Here is a 23,003-nt window from a genome sequence, read left to right on the forward strand (position 1 = left end):
GAAGGAGCATAACGTAAGCGCCCACTTTTCCTGGTGGGGACATCAGACACAACATCAGATTTAGGAAGTACACATTTCTTGGCTCGACTGATGTTCGCATCTTGTCTCCCAGCCGAACCTAAAAAGGGAGCAATGCGATTCAAATTCCAGATTCTTCCATCATTTAACTTAACAGCATTTCGAAACAATTTTGTAACAACAAAAGGAGAGGAAAACTTAGGACCTGAGGATCTGAGTGGAAGACGGACTCTCACCTGATCACCAACACAAACCTTGGTAGCAGAGACAGCATTTCTGCTATCAAAGTTTTCTTTTCTCAGCTCAGATTTCACCTTTTGCTTTAGGACTGGATCTCTGTTAAAAGTACTAGTTTCCACCCCCAAATTCCTCATCCAAGTCTGAAATAAAGATGTGTTCGGAGTGCGACCACGAAAAAGTACAAAAGGTACCTCACCTGTGGAGGAATGTGGCGTAATTCTATAGATCATGACCCTCTCCATAAGATTCACCTTCCAATCTGAACCCTGGTCTTTAGAAATTTGAATGGATTCCTTAAGAACCCGGTTGAACCTTTCCACCATACCGTTACTTTCCGGATGGTAAAGTGAACAACGCTTGTGTTTAATACTTTTACTAGCTAAACATTTTTCCATCTCTTTTGAAACTAGCTGTACCCCGTTATCAGTAAGGATGGTTTCAGGAAACCCCTCCCTACTGAAAACCTCACGTAAAAACTTGACAACATCTTTAGTCTCAATGTTTTGAGTGATTTTAATCTCTGGCCAACGAGAGAACATATCTACCATGACTAAGACATATCGTGGAGAGTTGTTCCCTGAAGAAATGGGACCTAGGATGTCCAAAGCAACATCTTGCCAACAACGCACAGGGGCATCTCTAATAACCATCGGTTGTGTTCTTGTTTTACAAACCTTATCAGAGGAACTACATTCAATGCAATCACGAATCATACGTTCCACAAGAAGGTCAATACCCGGCCACCAGAAATGCAGACGTATCCTTTCCTTAGTTTTGGAAATACCCTGATGTCCTTGGTGAGCCAAGAGAAGAATTTTTTTCTTGATTAATGAAGGTGGTATGAGTCTAGTACCTCTCCACAACAAACCATCCTTTAAAGATAACTCATCTTTGACGTTCCAATACCTCTTGGCACTATCGCTCAGATTCTTGAGACATGGCCAACCATCACTCACCAACTTGCAGACCTCTTGTAACTCAGGATCTGCACTTATTGCCTCCCGCCAATCACACTCCTGAACAATTCCTTCTACAACCTCACACACCTTAAACTCATCAATCTCCCATGAATCCTCTGATGATTCATCCTTCTGGTTATTTTGTTCCACAACCAACCTAGAGAGACAATCGGCAACCTTATTATTCACCCCCGGCAAGTACTTCACTTCAAATTCAAACTCTTGAAGAGCAATAACCCATTTACAGATACGTGAAGAAATGGCATCTAGACCCTTTTTATAAAAGACCTCCTTCAGTGGTTTGTGATCAGTGTGAACTACAAAAGCATTGCCCCACAAGAACTTCTTCAGTTTCTTAATGGCCCAATAAATACAAAGTGCCTCCTTTTCAATCACCGAGTATGATAATTCTGGACCAACTAAAGACCTTGATAAGAACAAAATGGTAACCTCTTTTCCATTTCTCACTTGTTTGAGTACAGCACCTAACCCCCGGGAACTGGCATCTGTGACCAAAATGGAACTATTATCAACATCAAAGCTACGCAATGAGGGAGCCAGACTTAGATCTCGTTTAACAAGTTCATATTCCTCTTGACAAACCTGAGACCAAGTAAATTTCACCCCTTTCTTTAACAAAGCTCTCATGTTGGAAGTTTTATTGGCAAAGTGTGGTATAAACTTATTATAATATTCCGCCATACCTAAAAAGGTGACTAACTCTTCCCTAGACTTTGGTGTAGGCAAGTTATGTATGGTCTTCACCAACTTGTCTTTAGGTTTGACACCATCAGGAGTCAAACAATGACCTAGATAGTCAATTTCAGTCAAATTGAATCTACACTTGTTTTCTCTCAAAGTCAAACCTCTGTCCTTAAATCGTTCCAAGACAGACCTAACTCTTAAATCATGTTCATCCTGTGAAGAGCCAAAAACAAGCACGTCATCTTGATAAATTTTGACTCCCATAATACCTTTTAATACATCCTCCATCACTCGCTGGAAAACAGATGCTGCAGATATTAAACCAAAAGGCAGGCGAGTAAACTTAAATGTTCCTAAAGGCGTGATGAAAGTAGTGAATCCCATGGAAGTCTCATCAATCCTCACCTGATGGTAAGCAGCCCTTAGGTCAAGAGTGGAGAACATGCAGGCATCTCCTAATTGAGTCAACATGGTGTTGATATTAGGAAGGGGATATCTATCTGCCACAACCTCCCTATTGAGAGCCCTGAGGTCGACACAAAAACGAACCTCGCCTGAGGGTTTATGAGCTAAAACAACTGGCGAAACCCATTCACTCGCCTCCGTCTTAACAATAATCCCATCATTCAAAAGTTTCTCCAATTCCAATCGCATCGGTTCTTGCATGGCCAAAGGAACATTACGTACTTTACATGCCACTGGAACAGCATTGGTCTTTAAGATAATATTATGAATATACCCAGAAAGACAACCAAGTTTGTCACTAAAGACTCCTTCATATAGTCTGCGCCAATCAGGAAATGACCCAACCTTCTTACATACATCAGAGAATTTTTGAGCTGATACCTCATTACATCCAGATATAGATGGAGTCGCATCCTTTAAGGTAGAAAGATTGTCCTCAGGGCGAGGGACCACATCTCTTAACACAATGCAGGGGTCTTCACCAGGAAATAAGGCAATACGTAAATCAGCCTGATGAAACCAACTTAAGATGCTGTCACCCCTACATGAGATGTAGACTTTACCTGCAGTGAGTCGTCCTTTGTAGTCAATATGACCAATGAAGTAACCCACGATTTTTATAGGCTTCCTACCATAGGCCAATGGCCTTATGTCAGGTTTAAAAACTTTCACCTTTCCAAACAGTTTTTCATCAAATAAAGTTTCAGGAATTAAAGTGATCTTTGCCCCGGAGTCAAATAGCATCTTGACTTCACAATTATCAATGTAAACAACATCAACAGCACCCTTACATTTTTTTTCATCAGATAAGGATATTTCACCACAGTGTAGTTCATCCGAATCAGGATCATAGTCATCATCAAATATAGAAATGTCTTCACAATGTAATTCATCAGAATCAGAGTCAGAGTCATCGTCAATCAATACCTCCTTCACTTGTTTTTTCTTTCTGATTACCTGAGACCTGCAAGCCTTAGAGTAATGTCCTACTTTACCACAATTATTGCATTTAGAAGACAAGGCAGGACATGACTTATCATTAGCTAAATGATCTAAGGCATTGCATCGGTAACACTTTAACTTTGAATTGGTAGAGGTTCTTGAAAAAGTATGAGAAGAAGAAGGTGTACCATACACTTTCTTAGAGGTTTTAGAGGTTGATCTTGGGTCTGATCTCTCTGTATGCTTATTTTTATTAATCACAAAAACCTTTTCCTCCAAGATCTCCTTCTGTTTCTTAAAAACTTTCACACATGCATCGGAGTGTTCTAGTCTTTTGGCTATAGTAATAACTTCGTCTAAGTTAGGATCATCCTTTTGCCACAGTTCGTCCTTAATTTTTTTTTTTTTTTTTTGAAGATAAAGTTGTTTGTAGTAGGGAACCTTCTTTCTCATCCCGTCCTCGTCGCCAATGTGAAGAAGCACATCTCAATTGAAGGTTAGATAAACAAGTTTCTTTATTCTTATAAGAGGAAGAAAGGATCCCATCCACAGCAGGGATAGGCAGTCAGCAACTGTCTTTGTGTTGGACAGATTGGAACCATAACAAGACTACATCATCAGGTTCTAAGGATAACATTCTAGTAAGGGTGAGGCAGAGAAGCAGGTAAACAGAGAGGAAGATACCACAGCATAACTTTGTATTCTGGGAATTCCTCGCAATTAATATTAGCATATATTGGGAATGCTGACATACAAGCATCTATTTTCGGGCCTCGCTTTGCACACCCATTCTCTTTCCTTTCCTACTCTCTTTCCAGCCCAGATCCTCCCAGTCACTGTCATACTCGGTCTGCAGCATGTCTCCCTTCTTGCGGCCCATTGGTTTCCATGTCTCTTTGCACCTGTCTAGATGGTCTTTTGGTATTTATCTCTTGACATTCGCAGGCCCTGCCCCTTTGCCTCTTTTTGGGTTAGTGCTCACCCTTTTCTCAGTTCTTCCAGTTGAACACTCGCCTCCGCTTCTCCTTCTTTGGACGAGCTATGACGCCGATGTGCTATGCCCCCCTATTTTCTGTCCTCTCCAGGAGTCCTTGTTTGTCTAGAGTTCTCCAGAGTTGCCTGTCCTTGCAGCTCCTCTAGGTTGGCCTGCATCCCTCGCCATGTCACCTGACTGTGGTCCTGTATCCACACCATGCTAACCAGCCTCTGTGCCTCCTGCCCTCTGCAGCTCCTCAACGTGATATACCTGGGCCAAGGCGCTCACTATCTATGAAAAATGGATCTCACATCTGATAACTACAGATTGTCCTTGTGAGGCCTTCCAAGGAGAAATGATCCCTCCATCAAACCTTTTCTGCAAACCTTTTCTAGGGTGGGCAGCAGTCTGCTTCATTCCTCCCCATCGGTCTGCTCTGCCAGCCTATTTGCTCCCTTCTGCTGGCAGCCTACACCCCCTGCACTGGGAGGAGGTACCCTCATCTTCTCTGCCTGCTTCTCTCTGCTCCTAGAGCATCTCTGTTGCTTGTCCCCATCGTTCTTCATAGATGTGGCCACCTCTGGTCTGACAAAGTAACCTTATTAAAGGCCCTCCACTGACTCTCCACTCACCTTTTGTGTTTTCGCGGCTACTTCTTCCCATTGGTATCCTTTTGCCCCTGTTGTTTTCCTGCTTTCCCTCTTTCTGTCTCCAACACTACTGAGCAAGCCTCTCCCCTACTGCTCACTGCCATTTGCTCATCTAGAGAGGAGGAAGCGCCACTTATATTCCCCATGTCCACAGCATCACCCCCTTTTGTGCTCCCCTTCTCTGAGCCCCCTGTGAACAACCAGCCCCCAAAAGGACCTCACCACTCCTTGCTTAAAGCCTCGCACACCTGTGGTAAGGTAATACTTCATTGTACAGGTAATTAAAACCATCATCAATTAAAACAGCTTCATATTTCGAAACACCCATAGCAAAGTATGATGATACTATGGTAAACTATGAGTAAGAACTGCTAATAAAATACTAAAGCTAAAACTATTAAAATACAGACAGATTGTAAGATTGGCCTAAGAGCTGGCTCCGTTTTGTCATGCCTTAAAAACTTTCCGTGGTTGGCGTAACTTGCATTCCTATTCGAATTCAGTTAATTGTTGCAGTCCTTAATGTGCCTGGGCCGCAAGAGTTAATCCTCCGTGTAAAGTTGTGCTTGCTTGGTCCCGCCCAAAAGGGAATTACCACGTGTGCTACAAAGAAAGCAAACAGTAGAATGGGAGGAAGAAAAGAAGAAAGGAGTCCTAATAGTGCCCTTGTAGCAGCGCAGACAATTGATTGCTTATAGAACAAAAACGTTTCAGCGAGACGGCTAAGCCGTAGTTATTCAGGTCTTGAACTCTGGCCATTAACTGATCAAAGTTTTTAGGGTTTATAACAATAAAGCTCAATGGTCACCAAGGTGCAGACTGGACCCTTATTGCCATCCGATTACTGTGGCTCTAAGGGTACAAAGGTTGCACCGGATTCCCTCACTGTCCTACCTGCTTTTCCGCTAGTGCGAGTGTGGTGCCTTCTTGCACACCTGTGGTCCTCCATGCCCCCCCAAGCTTCACAGGAGGGCCGGCCAGCCACAGGTTACCACTGCCAAGGGTGTCCCTGCGGGCAACATGCTGGTGACCAACCTGACTTCTTTCTATAATTCTTATTCCCACACCAATCCCCATTTGAATGCAAACAGTAGGTTGTGTCTGGGTCAGATTTTACTTCGTGCAATTATTCCACATAAAGAAGGTTTCTAACTGCATACATTTTTCAAAGCAAAATCTGGTGGAATTTGCTCAAACAGTGAATTTACAGACCTTGGAATAGGGGAAAAATACACTTTTTACCCTTTGGTCACCATTTGGAGGGGCACAGATCCGAATGGTGTGTTTGTGCTGCTCCCAGTACATATTGCACCCTGTGGCATCACTATTCGCTAGGTGTAATATTACCCCAAATGATAGGAGTCGACCTAGAACAAGCCCCTGCATCTTGCACTATCATCACGAGTTCTCCAGCATCTTCTGCTCAGCTTACCTGCCTGATGGTCTCATGGTGTAGAGTGAAGTTTAGGGCCCACATGCTTCCAACGATAGGGAGCGGCGTTGGTCCTGGTGGAAGCTTCCTCGCCGCCCACTGCAGGTTTAGAAACTGACCGAGGAGCAAGACCACAGCCAGTGCCACAAGAGCCCCAGTGACCCCCATCACTTCCATCCTGGTGGGTGGTTTATCCGGAGCTGAACCTGCAAACTCTTTACCTGGACCAACTCTCAGTCAGGTGTGTCCTGTATGAATGCATCACTCTTCCTTCTAGTTCTCATTATGCAAAACAGTCGCAATACACACTATCTAAACATGGACCTGAGAAGGCTGGGAGTGTCAGCGGGTTGCACAGAGCTGCCAAGAGATCGTGCCAAATTTAACTTCCCTGCTCCCTGGTGTTTGTAGCAGAGCTGTGGAGTGCGCCACAGCGTGCATAGGCACTATATTATGGGTGACTTTGTGAGGTCAAGTTATCATAAGTGAAAAGGAAAATGTAATTTAAGAAGTTGGGTTGTTGGTTGAGTGGGGTGTTAATCCTGGTCAAGCAACAGCCACAATCCCTGTCAGAGTGAACCACCAAAAGTCTCAAGATTAACCTGTACTTAACCCTGGGTAGCTTGGCACCAAATTAGTCAGGTTTAACTTAGAGGCAGTGTGTATTTATGCAGCACACAAATAGCAATAAAGTGAAAACACAACACAAGAAAAACACCACACCAATTTAGAAAAATAGAGTACATTGTAATACATTATTTGAGACCAAAATGACAAAAATCCAGTAAGTATGATTTTTAAAGTTTTTAGTAAAAACTAGGGTCTACAAGATCCAAGAAGTGGATTGGGTCCGACCGGCACATATCTTTGGACTCAGAAGAAATTCTGAAGAAAATGTTTGAAGAAGGTAAATTTCAACAGGGTAAGACTGCAGATGGTGTCCAAGGTGGAGGAGTAGTCGGGTGGGGAATCACTGGATGAAGTCGCAGTGAAGATGTCTACGTTCGGGCTTAATCTTTTTTTGGGAAGTCAAACAAATTCATCTGTACCAAGCTGGTGGCTGTAGCTGACGAAAGTTCCAGGAGGACGGATACACCTTCGCTGGCAGAATGCTGAACAGGATTTGCTGCAGCAGAGAGCATATCGGAGAGCGTAGTGGGAGCTACCGCAAAGTTAGGCTGACCGGCGATGGATCTTGGGTGGATAGATGAACAGGTTGGTCCCAGTCTTTCCTCGCCTGTTGTAGCAGCTTCAAAAATTTCTCTGTCCCAAGTTACAGATTTTGGCTATCTGAGCACCATTAGCACCACCTCCAAGGGTCCAGGACTACAGGGGCACCTCTTGGCGGGTTAAGACTCACACATGCAGGGTCCAGGTGTGGGATTAAGCTGGAAGGAGCCTTTCTGTCCCTGAGGCTCTGAAAAGGAGTCCAGCAACCAAACCCTTGCAGTCACTTTGGTAGTCCTGGGTGCAGGTGAGGAAGCAGGGCTCAAGCAGCAGGGCAGGCCTCTGAGTGTTTAAGGCAGGCTCCAGGCGGCAAAGCAGTCCTTCCAGGTGAGCAAATCAGTCTTATGGAGTACACAGCAGGCCACAGCAGCAGGCAGTCCTCAGAGTGTTTCCGTAAGTCCAGAAAGTGGACTGAAGAGTGAGTCTGAGGGTCCTATTTTTATCCACACTAATCATATACAAGAGTGGCCGCTTGTACTAGGGCAAATCTATTGGGGTGTCCTATTAATTAAAGAAAACCATTGGGTTTGTTAAAAGGACTCTCATCCACTGGATTTAACTGCATGGCATGCTTCATCATCGAGTCATTGTTAAAAATTCCAGTATTGTATCTTGGCAGACTCTACCTCTTTTGCCCAAGGGAGCTTTTTGTGTGGTATTTTTACGGCCTATGGTTGGAGGATCCAAATTTAATATTGCCTAGGATTGACCTCAATCAAAGTATTGTTATTGTATTCTCAGGGCCCCCTGATAAGGTTAAAAACAAAAGGTAGCAGCTATTTACCCGGCCACCGGGTAACTAGAAATTTTCTATTCTATATACCAGGATGCTGACTAAATAGTAGAAATGATTTACTATTTGACTGACGGCCTTGAAAATAGCAGAAAAATGTACTATTTCCATGGCCTCTGGCTAAATAAATTCTGCGCTGTTTGCCCCTCGGCCCTGCAAATAGCAGAAAAATGCCACTATTTACCCAGTCGCTGGTTAAATGGGAGAGATTCTGCACTGTTTTGCTGGCAGCCACACAGATAGTAGAAAAACGTTATTATTTACCCGGCTGCTGGCTATATAATAGAGATTCTTGCACTCCGGCGCCTGTGCAAATAAGAGAAAAATGTCTCTATTTACCCAGCCGCTTACTAAATGGTAAAGATTTTGCACTGTTTGGCTGACAGCCATGCATTTAGCAGAAAAACTTCACTATTTACCCGACTGCTGGCTAAATAATAGAGATTCTGCACTGTTTGGCCGGCGCCTGTGCAAATAAGAGAACAATGTCTCTATTTACCCGGCCACTTGCTAAATGGTACAGATTTTGCACTGTTTGACTGACAGCCATGCATTTAGCAGAAAACCTTCACTATTTACCCGGATGCTGTCTAAATAGTAGAGATTTTGCACTGTTCAGCTAAAGGCCATGCAAACAGCAGAAAAACTTCAATTTTTACCCAGTTGCTGATTAAATAGCAGAGATTCTGCGCTGTTTGACTGTCAGCCAGGCAGATTCAAAGAAACTTCACTATTTACCTGGCCACTGGCTAAATAGCAGAGGTTTTGTACTATTTGGCTACCAGTCAAGCAAACAATAAAACTTCACTCATTCCGCAGCTGCTGGCAAAACAGCAGACATGTTCAATTAGGCCAAAAACAGCATGGTGATGGATGGAATGCTTGAATTAATCTCAGCCACAGGCAATTGCTCCGGTCCACATCACAATCCATTGTTATTAACTCACTATGCCATCTCAGTTTGAACACAGCTATATGAAAATCAGTCTTGACCCTGGCCTTAATGGGAACAGTCCAAACTGAACTGCCAGGTCAGGTCGTCCCTGAACTAGAACACAAGCAACCTAGGACTGGTTTCGCTTTAGTTAGGGCTCCTCGGCCAGGTATAGCTTTGTTCCAGTGGCACATTGAACCCGGGAATCCATCTGGGCATACCCAGCACACTTAGGGTGTCAAATGCACAAACAACAAGGTGATGGATGGTATGCTTGAACTAGTCTCAACCACTGGCAATCACTTGGGGCTGCATCCCAAATCCATCGTTTTTCGCCCACCATGCCATATGCAAATCTGTCTTGAACCTGCTCTTCAAGGGAACAGTAGATCCCGAACTGCCAGGCCATGTCCTCCATAAATTGGAACACAAACAACCTAGCTCTGCTTGCGTCCTAGTTAGGGCTCTTCAGCCAGATATAACTTGGTTCCAGTGGCACATTGACCCATGCCTGGGCTTATCCAGTGCATTTAGGGCTTCAAATGCAAAAGCAGAAAGTTGATGGATGGAATGCTTGAATTATTCTCAGCCACTGGCAATCGCTCAGGGCTTACTCCACACCCATAGTTTTTTGCCCACCTGCCACCTCAGTTTGGACCGAGCCATATAGAAATCAGTCTTGACCCTGCACCTCAAACCGACATACATACTGTTCAGTCAGTTTACAAAATACTGAATTGCAGAGGATTGCTTAACGACCTGATAAATTAATATTCATCGGGTAGGTGCTAATATGTGACAGACCTGGTGGCCTGCAAGGGACAGCACACCATCATCTCTAAGACAACATTCCAGAATGGCAATTTGTTTTTCAAAGCAGCCCATGTTTCTTAAAGGAATCAATGCTGGTTTAAAAAAAAAGTTTTCTGTTTCAGAAAACGTCTCCCCGCTGAGTCTGCCACCGTGATTCCAAAGGAAAAGGGGTCCTAAGGGATTCCCTTCCCATTTGACAATTTGTTCCCGGTGCCACCCGAACTCGAGGATTGTTAGCTAATCAATAGTTTCCAACAGCAAACGGCAGTCCTAAGCTATCAAAAAATTCCTTTCCAACCTGGAAAGAGGACGGAGGAAACCTCTTTAATAAACCCTCCTATTTGCAATTCGAAAGGGATCCCAAAGTCCTTTTGCAAGTTGAAATAATTTTCCAACTCATAAAAAGGATTTTGTACATAATAATAAGCACTTTTTTGGGGTCACAACACCTGTTATTTTCTGGCACAAGGCCCTTAGTGCTAACACTGGCTTAAATGCAGGCACTAATTTATAGGTCTAAATGCCAGAAATGTTTGAATGTTTCCAAGTTATTTTGACAGACATGGCACAGAATGCCAATCCATTACACTAAGGACCAAGATATAGTGACTTGGGAGACTCATTATGGAGCTGTCTCATTCTCCACAAATGTTCCTACTCCTTTACGCGTTTACCTGTAGAGGTAACTCATGATAAAGATGATTGGAGCCTTTGCAAGACTAGTTAAAGCTGTTTACTCTTCTAAAGCTATGTACTCGCTCTTGCTCACAAAGCCATAGGGCTGAACGAGGGCCCGATATAGGTTTACCTAAAGGCTTGATGTTATCAGAGCACCTCTTTTTCTGCAGCTAAACAATGCATTCTGGGATTATTAATTCTGGTACAGTTCAATTTGACAAATTCTACTAAAACACCTAAAAACAATGATTTGTGAAAGCAAAAAAAGGGAACAAAAAATTGTATTCCCAGTGGCATAGCGGTATCTAACATTGAGGGTGATTTTATCAAAAACAGAATAAATTGCTTAAGGATGCTTTTAAAAACACAGCATAATTGAGAGGCTTCATTTCAATCTCGTGACAGAAGGAAGGAAAACCATGGGCCTGATTCAGAGTTTTGAGGACGAAGTAATGTCCATCCGGATGGTGGAGGACAATACCTACACCATCCTGGGGGACCTCTGCCTGCCAAGTTTAGAGTTGTCTGCTAGCACTGTGGTCAACTCTCTACATTGGCAGGAACTGCTGCCATGGCGGTTCCTTTCAACGCACTAAACGTTTGAAGGACAGTACTGTCAGACATTATGACCAGCCAGCAAAACGTATTGTTTTTCAAAAAACAGACTCCCAAAGCGGGAGTTTGTTTTTGAAAAACAAAAAAAATAATGATCCCACACACTGGGAGTTTTCTCCCAGGGTGACCAGGTCATTATTTATTTCCTCTCCCTTACTTTACTCTAAACAGGGTAGACAGTATAAAGTCCTTCCTTCAATGGCCCCTACCATGTCAGGCAATCAGTGGAAGAATTCAGTCGATGAGCCACAAGCAAAGGAAACGGACTATAATTAATTGAACTGTATGTCATTGGAATATGAATGAAACCTCCATTCTTGTAACCTACATATCGATCATTTCACAGTTCCACTTTAAGGCTAATTTTCCAGACAGGCAATGTGGATCCAGTATTGAGATTTTAGAACTGATTTAGGGCAGTTCTCTGTCAAATATAATTTGTTAGCTATAGCTCAGACACACCTATAGGTGATGGCTCTCACAGCAGTAGCATTAGTGCTGGATCCAAGCAGAAGTATCCAAAATAAAGTCATAATGAAGAATGAGATCTCAGTACATGGCTGTCATCAGCCTTCCTGAGCATTCATCAGGCACAGTCAAACGTATAGCCCTGCTAAGAAACGTTGGCACATTCAACAAAAGAAACCTATGACCTACCCCTTACTCTTACCATCTACCCTATGTCATCACTCAGGAAGAGCTATTCAGCAGGCTTTGCTAAAAAGGGCCTCACAGACTTTATTTCGTTATTCTTTTCTTCATTCTCCCTCGCTTCAGTTCTGGGTCGCCACCCTCCATCCACAGAGATGCAGTTAATATACACCCACTGTGTAGTGAAGCTGTATCTACTCTTCATCACGTCATGCAAATGCATCCCATTGGTACATGCACTTAGACTTTTTATCAAAGAAGGAGGCTCACTAACAGACATACATGAACATAAAATGTCAGCACCAATATCTAGGGGTCACACAGTACCCCTCTGTGGGTCAGCTGAGAGGATCTGTCTGCAGCCTCTATTACCCCCCATTCTGTTAACCAGAGCCTTCCTAAAACCCTGAGATTCCCTTTGCTGCTATAGTCCTTTTACAACTTTGTTAGCCATTAACCATTTTTCCTAACTTCAACCATCTGAGTTTCTCAAAGCTTTGTGCCATCCTTCAAAGACCACCCTCATTTTCCACCCATTCACCTTTAAACTCCTCTGCCACATTCCAAACCCTATGCCCTCAGACCCACCCTCAGACTACTGTCCCAGCATGTGAGTGCATCTTCTATCCCTCAGAGGTCATAGTGTAACAGTCCCGGTCTTTCATTCACTTTGCACTCTCTGAGGTCGGAATGCATGCTCTCATTGTAAAGTATAGGAGTGTGACCTAAAAGTGCCCGGTTGCATCCTAATTGGTCAGTCGGGACCGCCGACTAGGTGTCAGTCGGTCCCTTGAACGAGACGATGTCGGGCGGAGGCTACCCCGCCCAACATCGTAATTAGGCCCCACGTGCGGTCACATTGTACTAGCGGTGTCCGGACCACCGACCGGAGGTCGGTCAGTCCCAAGACCGCTATGGTGTCCCACCGTAATAAGGCCCAAAGTACCAAACTAATGGAAATTAACTAGGAGAAAAACAGCTTCATGGAACAGACAATGCTGGAATAGGAAGTCTTAGTAGGTAAATATTTCAAAATGTCAGATTTTCTGATTCTCTGCTCGTGTGTGTGTGTGTGCAAGTGTGTGTGTGTGTGTGAGTGTGCGTGTGTGTTTTAGATGGAGAGAGAGTGTGTGTGTGTAGGTGTGAGAGAGAGCATGTGAGCAAGTGTGAGAGTGAAAATGACAATTCTGTCTCTGGCATAATTCCTGTCAAAAGTCTGGCACTGGCATATTATAGGCAATTCTTGGCTTAAGGAGGTACATCCATTTTATATAGGGTCTACCCAATGACAATTAGGGCGCAATCACTGTACATTTTGAAAACATTGAGTCAATAACTGGGAAGCAGCAGGCTTCATTGATTTGCCACACCATTGGCTTTTGAGCCAATATGTGTGAAATTTGACCCCATTTTTCAACATTTTCATCCGGGGAAAATCCCCGAGCTCTCCTAGCAGAAGTTTATGAGTATGATTGAAACTTGCACTGCTACAGACAAAGCTGTTCCTGATCTTTGTGCCTTTCAGCCATAGTTGTTCATTTTCATGTGGCGTTTCAAAAGGCATTGTGGGCAGTAATTGGACTTTAGGGGCTGTTTTTGGGCAGCAGAGGAGGGCCATCTGGCAAATGCTGGCTCCCACTAGATATAAGATAGCTTCCTCCCGGAAATGATTGCAGCCCTATTGAAATATGTGTAATAACTAACACAGATTTGTACTTCCTGTATCACTATTTTGTTAATTTTCCATCCCTGGTTTTAATTTTGCTCTTATTGTACTTTTTTTTTTAAAAAACGTTATTGATGTCGCTTCCGATGATCTCATTAGGATTCCAAGTCACATGACATCAGTTCTTGAAATGCTACCAGGGGTGATAATATGTGGTCACTATCTACCGATGTCGTCATCACATGCCCTTTGACGTCACTTCCACTACCCCAGGCATTTTGCGAATCGTAGTCCATGACTGCATTCCATTTGTATGTACTCAGAGCTAAAATGTGTATTCCCCCCACACAAATGTGAATTCTCATAGAGAAGGTGTTGTCAAGCACCTGTCGCAGCTCCACCGATAGAATGTTTACACCTTAAGCATAAACACATTGCAGCTTTAATCAAAAGACATCACAGCACATTTCAAGAGAAATACATCTATTATTCATGTGTCTGTTTTGCCTTTGCACTTCTCGTAGTATTAGATGATCTAGTTTCCAAATATTCCCTTTTTCGGTCACCCATTTGATAAATATATAAAGAGCATAATGATGAAAGCGCCCATGTGTTTTTCTGTCAAATGTTTGTTTATTTTGGTTCAGCACATTGTTTGTATGTGTGCTCAGCAATAAAATGTGTATTTTTCCACCACGTGGCGCCCAGAGCAGCTCCGGTACAATGTATTTTAACTTGCTTGCTAAAGTTTTTTTTATTTACTGTGAAGTAGATGAAAGCAGCCTTCTGTGTGCCTGAAAACTTGTTTGAGCTTTATAATGTAAACATCGGCAGCCAAAAAAGTGGCATTTTTTAATTAATGTTAGCTCTGAATTTAACCATAAAGGATTACACAAAAGAGGAAGGAATGTAGGTAGGTCTGAAGACAAATTTTATTACTAATTCGATTAAAAAGGAAATCACATACAATAATACAATTCATGTATATCAAAAAGACTTTAAAAAGGGGGAAAATAAGATAAGAAAAAGAAACATTCAAAACATATTCATGAAATCTCAAACAAATTAATTTTCAAACATAAAATGGGAGAACTTTATAAAACTGTGGCATTAACTAATGAATTCTCTACGCGCGTTTCGGCGACCAGCGCCTTCTTCTGGAGTAGCCAGAACCACTGTCGAAATATGTGGACAATTATCTTCGTCCCCATATTCCTAAAATAAAATCATATGTACGAGACACTGGTCACATGATCTCCAAAATAGAGGGCCTCACTTTTAATTCTGCATGTGACTTATTGGTCACCATGGACGTAGAGTCCCTGTATAGCAATATACCAATTTCAGGAGCCTTAGAAACTACCGCCTGGTTCATTGAAGAACATCACATAGAGTGTCCATCTACCTTTTTACTGGCATGTCTAAAAATTGTGCTCACTGAAAATATTTTTGGATTTGGATCCCATATTTATCGCCAAACTAAAGGAGTAAGTATGGGGGCATCAGTTGCTCCCTCGGTCGCCAATATCTATATGGCGGCTTTTGAAAGCAAATACATACAGAACGAAATTGCCCCTTTCTTTGAATCCATCTCCCATTGGTCCAGATATATAGACGACATCTTTTTTATCTGGACTGATGGGAGAGAATCCCTCAAAGAATTTATATCCTGGATCAATGAAGCAGACACTAACCTGCGATTTACCACACATGTGAGTTCAGATCAAGTTGAATTTCTGGACATACTGATAAAGATTGATCAAAATAAACTTAAAGTGGATCTCCATGTGAAACCAACAGCTAGGAACACACTCCTACATTATAGGAGTTTTCACCCCAGAACACAAAAGGACAGCATTCCCTTCTCGCAATTTTTGCGAGTAAGACGTAACTGCACGGACCTTGCGGATTTCGACAAGCAGGCCGCAATTATGAGATCCAAATTTTTGGAGAGGGGTTACCCTCACCGGCTGGTAAGGAACTCCTACAAGAGGGCCAGATATTATGACCGTGACCATCTTTTAAGAGAAAAATCTACTGACAGTAACAAACAATTGGTTTGCATCACCAAGCATTCCACCATTAATGCTAAGGTGAAACAGATCATTAGCTCAAACTGGCATATACTTAATAGTAATTGCACAGCACAAACAAAACTTGAGAAGCCACTGTTCGCCTATAGACGAAATAAAAATATTAAGGATTTTGTTGTGCATTCTCGATTTCCCAATTGTCACGACCATTCGAAAACTGCCCAAAGATCCATTCTAACAAATAACCCGATCAAAGGAACTTTTCCATGCTCCACCTGTTTATCTTGTAAAGGTATCATTACGGGCGAGGAATTTAGCTGTAATGGACACACCACTAAAGCACAAGAAATGTGGAATTGTAAATCCAGTAACGTCATTTATTTTATACAATGCCCCTGTCAACTAGGTTATATAGGGGAAACCTCAAGAATGATACAAACGCGTCTGACTGAACATCGTTCTGCAATCAGAACAAAGAAAATGGTTGCACCAATGGTCAAGCATTTTCTAGACCTGAACCACAGCCCAGAAGATATAAGATGGCGTGTACTGGAAAAAATTCAAACACCAGATTCCAAGGGTGGATCTGCAATAAGAAAGAAAAGGGAGGTATACTGGATTTTTACTTTTGATACATTTCGACGAGGTCTTAATAGCGACCTTCCTTGGGAAAATGCGATTTGCTAGTGTACCTATACTTGCATTAAGTCCAAAAACGTAGGGATCATTCTGATTTCGGTACTAACTACAAAACCGTGAAGTGAAAATACCCTATAAGAATAGCCTCCTTTTCACATGACAGTTAAGAAGAAATGTTTGTTGCTTGATATGAGTAACATCTAGTTTGCAATAAATTAATTTGCAATAAATTAATCTGTAATAGGAAAAAATAAATAAAATATTAATTAATATGATTAATAATATTATGCACTAGATAATAAATGATTGGATTGACATATTTCCCAAAGGTTCTTTGGTTATGTGAATATATAGATCCTCTCTCCACTTAGACTTTGGATGGCCACGTAAATATATAGACGAGACATTTTATTCCCCTTACAAGTTGTTCCGTTTAATAATAAGTGGTTTATCTCTCTTTAAATAATTTTCTGGATAGCAGTCCTTTCAGGCTGTGTATTACCCTGCCTTTACTTTCATTAACTAATTTTAGTCTGTTGTACCTGGTTTATAATTAGCTCATGATTCTGACTGTTTATTTGACAGTCCGTCTTTCAGTTTTAATATAGGGAGTGTTATTTCCTTGAAGCTGTCCATGACCAGCCTTTCTCCCCTCGAAGTGAATGGATGTGTAGGGATTGTTAGTCCTTCTATTTTATTCACTACCTCCTTCCATCCATACGTGCTCAGAAATCCGACTGTTTACCTGACAGTCCGTTTTTTAGGTTTAGCATAGGGAGTGCTAGTCCCTTGACACTGTCCATCACCTGCATCTTCTATCGCGAGGAGCACGAATGTGTAGGGATCGCTAGTCCCTCTATTCTGTTTATGACCTCCTTCCATCCTCAGGTGCACATACTTGCGCCCTAATTACTGTGCCGCGTACACTATATTTACCGCGAGCGTACCATTCACTTGCTGCTGCATATCCGAGAAGCCAGAGAACCCGCGCCTCGCTCTTCAAACCTTCCAGTTGTTTTGGACAGAATTACTCGGTAAGCGCTTACTATCTCTGCCGCTTTTTAATCAGAAGCTACTTTAGGATAGTTTCAAGCTAAACTCTTGAACTTTTCGTATCTTTTTTCTAGTCACAGCATTGCACTGCCAAACAGGAGATCTCTTTATCAAGAAGGCTCCTCTGCTAACTATGAACTGGGAACCCTCCTCTAATTTTATGAGGTATGTTCTATGCCTCTTTTAACACGGTAAAATTAAGACTTACCTAGCAATTATTGAGATTTTGTGAGTAATTTCTTGCTCCATTACTTATAGATTCCACTAATATGTTTTGAAGAGCGAGAGGTACTCATTTAAAAGCATTCTTATATATTTTTCTGATTTATGACTACCCATAACTCTGAGTTTAATCAGTCTTATGTTATGTTTTGTCATAGGAATCTGACTGATCTTTTAAATTTATATGAACCGTCAACAAAGAACATAAAATACTGCGGTACATAGTGTTTTTATCCAGGTACTACTATATGTACTAGCCCCTTCCTTAATCACCTGCCCATCTTTTTAAAAAAAACAGCCTTATACTTTTTGCTTAATGTAGTGATGCCTATCTAATATCCATCCAACCGCCTAAAATATGTTTCTCTTGTCCGATATAGCAATACAAATTCCCTGGCTATAAAATTGGAAGCAACTATCTACAGCTTCAGAACCTTATTGAATTATCATTAGGTAAAGAATAGTAATTACATAGTGCAATCATTCTCTGACACTCTTGTCAGTAAACATTTTATTTATAAATTATAGAATGTTTGTATCTCATTCCTTATATTCTTATTTAGATCATTGTCGTACAGAGAAACGAGTCTGCATTTGATGACTTTATCCTGTGACGTTGTTGTTTTATTTATGTAAGTATATTTTGAAGAATGGGTGCCCATTTTTTTCCCCCCATAAGATATCCGACACCATCCATGAAAGCTTCATTTTAATATCAGCATCGTAATACCAACCTTTTTTCCCCCGCCCCCCCCCCCCCCCCCCCCCCCCCCCTCCGGGTATGTTGGGTGTGAAATGCACAAAGAAATGAAGGTCCTCAACGAAGAGGCAAAAATAAAATGTATATGTTTGACAATATGAAAGTGATGTAGGTCGATTTACATAATGGTTTTATAAAATTGTTTAAAGATGATAACCTTTCGTGAATATGTTTTAGGTTAGTATTATTTTTAAATCTGGTTATTTTTTTCCCTCCCTTTTTTTGTTTTCACCAACCAGGATACACGTGGCTACTCCAGAAGAAGGCGCTGGTCGCCGAAACGCGCGTAGAGAATTCATTAGTTAATGCCACAGTTTTATAAAGTTCTCCCATTTTATGTTTGAAAATTAATTTGTTTGAGATTTCATGAATATGTTTTGAATGTTTCTTTTTCTTATCTTATTTTCCCCCTTTTTAAAGTCTTTTTGATATACATGAATTGTATTATTGTATGTGATTTCCTTTTTAATCGAATTAGTAATAAAATTTGTCTTCAGACCTACCTACATTCCTTCCTCTTTTGTGTAATCCTTTATCAATATTATCAATTTGTCACTCAAGTGCCTTGGTTGTTACTTTTCGCTCTGTTAATCCCTGACCTAGGACTTACAGTATTAATTTGTTCAGGGGGTCCTTGTTACCTTTAAGCTCTGAATTTAACATCATAGAGTCCTAAAGCAATAAGACAGATCACCTAGCGATCCAAGGTCTGCAAACACCAGACCCAATAATTCTAGGCCTAGAGACACCATAGCTGGTTTACTGGTCGGTTAAGTATAAGAAAATAGCAGGTCTTAGTAATTATTCATGTTTCTGAGGACAAAACTTCGAACAGCTGAAATTTGATGCAGCAGGACTACTCAATAGAATCTGAGATTCCTAATTCGCCACCAGCCTCCAGTATCCATGCACCTATTTCTACAAAACTCGCAATGAAGCGTCACTTTTCTACTACGGGGCCTATTACGATCTCGGTTGGATAGCCTCCGACCTGCGGTCCGAGGCTTTCCAACCGAGATCGTCGGTTTCAATTCCGAACGCCTAATAACAATGTGGGCGGTCTGAATTTAAACTGGCCGGTCATTCCGTCTGGATTCCAGTCGGAGACCGGCCTGTATTCCAAATGCATGGCGTTTCCACCATTGGGATTACAATGCCCGGTTTCTGACAGGCTTTCCATGCCGAGCTCTCCGACATGGAAAGCCTGCCGGAAAGCGGGTTTGGGAGCCCCTAGCAGGGCCCCTTTCTCTTTGCGACCTCCAGTTTGGGGCCGAGGGGGCACCTAGGGAGCCCCCCTGTTATACCTGCACCGTGTGGTATGCACCCTGAGGTGCCTGCCATGCGGTGCAGGGATGACCACAACTTCCCTATGGGAGCTTATGCTTCGGACGGTTTACAGCCGTAGCACAAGCTCCCATAGGCAAATGTGAGTATGCGACTGCATCATGTGCAGTCGCATCGTAATTAGGCAGTCGGGACCGCCAACCGGAGGTCGGTTGGTCGAATTCCACAATGATGTCAGCCAGAGGCAACTCCGGCCAACACCATAATCTGCCCCTATATGGCTAGTCTTTTAAGGATGGGTAATTTACAAAATATTGAGTCAAAAAACATCTACATACAAAAATATCAAATTTAAAAATATCAGCTCCCTATACATATAATTAAAATGACAAAAATAATAGGTACAAATATCGTTTTCACTAATATAGTAGCCTAAAATAGCGATTTTTAAATAGACAAATGTAAATAATAAACATTAATTAAATTAAATATTAATACTAATAATAATGAAAATAAAATATATTTAATAATTGTTTTGAAAAAGATAACAATTATCCTTATTTTTAAAAAATCAAACAAACATATATATTAATATACATATTTTTATTTACATATATACTAATTTGCAAATATAACTAAATTAATATTTTTATTTATATTATTTTTTAATACTTTTAAAAATGTAATACCTTAAAAAATACATTAAACAAACATATATCCAATTAAATAAAATATTTAGAAAACAAACCATTTTAATAACAAATGAAAAACTCACACAAAATAAAAATTTTGAATATAGAGTCAATGCAACAGAGGTAAAGTGTTGGATGTCTTAGGGGTACAATTTAGTATTCCCACTCAGCCCTAGAGGTCGTGAATGCTATATTATCCATGTGGCAACCGTGTACAGAAGTTTTGCTTAACATCTCTAACCCAGCTGTCTTAAGAGAGCTGGGTTAGATTCAGTTCAGGCCTCCAGGGTGCTGCTCACACAGTATGAGCGCAGCGTCCTGATTTTCTCAAGCGAGTTCCAGGTTCCAGCTTCCAGTTCCTGTGGAGGTCCGGAGCGGAGGACGTTGCGTTCACTCAGTAAGTTTTTATTTTTTAATATTATCCCAACCCCCTCACTTGCACTCATCATACTGTGTAAATTGATCAAAAAGATCTCCGGTAAAGAGCCCACAGGCCCATCAGGCATTGCAGCGCTGTCCTGACGGGGAGTGCCCAATGATGAAGCATGACACCCCACCAGGTGTGTGAGGGCACTTTGATATGACCACGCAGATCCAACGCGATCTGCAGGGCCGGATTTTCGATTCCACTGTAATAGAGTCCCCTTGTTCAAACCCCTCTTGAGGAGCTACCCCCCTGTCTGTTTGTATACATTAACTTTTGAGGAGTATGGGCCTTGTTAAATATTTCTCCTTGTCCCTCCTTTGATTATTTGTTATTCAATAGTCCAGGCAGACCCCAATTTCCCTGCCTCCTAACTGGATAGCAGGACAATATCAAACCCTGTGGTCTTTGCACGCAGAGCGTGAGCTTCCATTGCACCACCATCATGCCTCTTCGTGGGCCAGCTGCAGTGTCGATGTCTAGAAAAATGATTTTTATAATCACTGGGACGGAGGACCTGGCTGGCAGTTTGGGCTGGACTGTTCCCATTGGGCGCAGGGTCAAGACTGATTTGCATATGGCTGGGTCTAAACTGGAATGGCATGGTGAGCCAAAAAACTATGGATTTAGGCACAGATCTCTGTACTGTGGTGAAAGTATGACATTGTTCTGCATTCTGTCCATCAATTGTTCTTTTTGCATTTGTCACCCCGAGTGTGACGGGTATGCCCAGATGTGGGTCCCGTGCTCTCTATGCCACTGGAATCAAGCTATCCTGGTTGATGAGGGCTGAAAGCCCGAACCCGGCCCTAGGATGCTTGTTTTCAGTCCAGAGAGGACCTGGCCTGGCAGTTCGGGCTGGACTGTTCCTATTGGGCGCAGGGATATGACTGATTTGCATATGGCTGGGTCCAAACTGGAATGACCTGGTAAGGAAAAAATGATGGATTTTAGGCCCAGATCGCTGTACTGGGGTGAATGTATAATAATAATAATAATAATCCACATTTGTAAAGCGCACAATCATCCGTAAGGGTCGCTAGGCGCTGGGGGCCGTCGGAAAGATTAAGCAAGCTATTGCCCAGAGTCACATGGTGCTGGGCTAATATGCCACCGGTGCCGGGGATCGAACCGTGATCCCCACATTCAGAAGTCAGTTGCCCTAGCCGCGGCGCCACACCTTGTATGACATTGTTCTGCATTCTGTCCATCAATTGTTCTTTTTGCATTTGTCACCCCGAGTGGACGGGTATGCCCAGATGTCCATTCTGTCCATCAATTATTCTTTTTGCAAATGTGCTCACAACAGCACTTTCTACCAAGTCATACCAAACTCTACCTTGCAGTCACTTTGCTCTCCTTTCAAGGGAGAATGGGTCCATGTGGTGGTGCCAGGGATTGCCAGCTAACAGGCCGAGAATAAAGGAAGTTAAATGAGTAATGCAAGGTAACGCAGGGTAGTCCAGTCACAAGTGATGGGTCGTTCCAAACCCAAGCCTGGATATATAACGTTTTTGTCCTTCGAAACAATGGCAGCTCCCACCACCTTGTCTCATAGACTGTCACCATGTAGCACCCGGGCCTTGTTTGTAGATTGGCCAGGCAATTTGCTCCCAGGTTTTTGAAAAATGCTTATAAAAATCCATGGATGGGCACTTAGATCAAAATACAAAGTCAAATCACAACCAAAGCAGTCAGACCAGGACCGGATGTCTGCCTTCTTTTTGTGTCTTGTATCTTAAAACGTGTTCTTAGTTCTTCCAGCATACCACCACACAGCTGCCGAAAGGGTGAGGTGTGTCGGCAAGTGCCTACCGGTGCAACCCAATAAGGGTAGCACTCTTGACCGTGGTGCAGACCTGTCCTCCTGCACACTGCTCCTCCAGCTGCCTCTGAACTCGTACACCAACTGATTCTCCCCTCTCCTACCACCACAAGCATTACAGAGAATGTGGTACACTGCTTGGAGGGATGGGTAGGTGCAGCATATTTGGGGGGCATCCGTTAGATCCAGCCGAGTGGACATTTGGCAGCAGCGATAGTGTCAATACACCACACTGGGCAACAGGCCACCACAAACACAGGTATGCAGTCAAGGGATGCAAGAAACAGCCAATCACCCAAATAAGCAT

At 42.3% G+C, this 23,003-nt stretch overlaps 1 protein-coding gene across 1 annotated transcript in view; it reads right to left on the bottom strand.

The window, feature by feature from the left end:
• The window catches only part of LOC144771608 (cytochrome P450 2J6-like), a 501,433-nt gene extending 494,869 nt beyond the window's left edge, over positions 1 to 6,564 (bottom strand). The window contains exon 1 of the mRNA XM_078655981.1: positions 6,388 to 6,564. Within this exon, the coding sequence (XP_078512107.1) occupies positions 6,388 to 6,564 (177 nt within the window). The remainder of the gene's footprint in view (positions 1 to 6,387) is intronic.
• Positions 6,565 to 23,003: the final 16,439 nt, after the last annotated feature.

The sequence above is a fragment of the Lissotriton helveticus genome, chromosome 8, assembly GCF_964261635.1.
Source record: "Lissotriton helveticus chromosome 8, aLisHel1.1, whole genome shotgun sequence".
Classification (NCBI taxonomy): domain Eukaryota; kingdom Metazoa; phylum Chordata; class Amphibia; order Caudata; family Salamandridae; genus Lissotriton; species Lissotriton helveticus.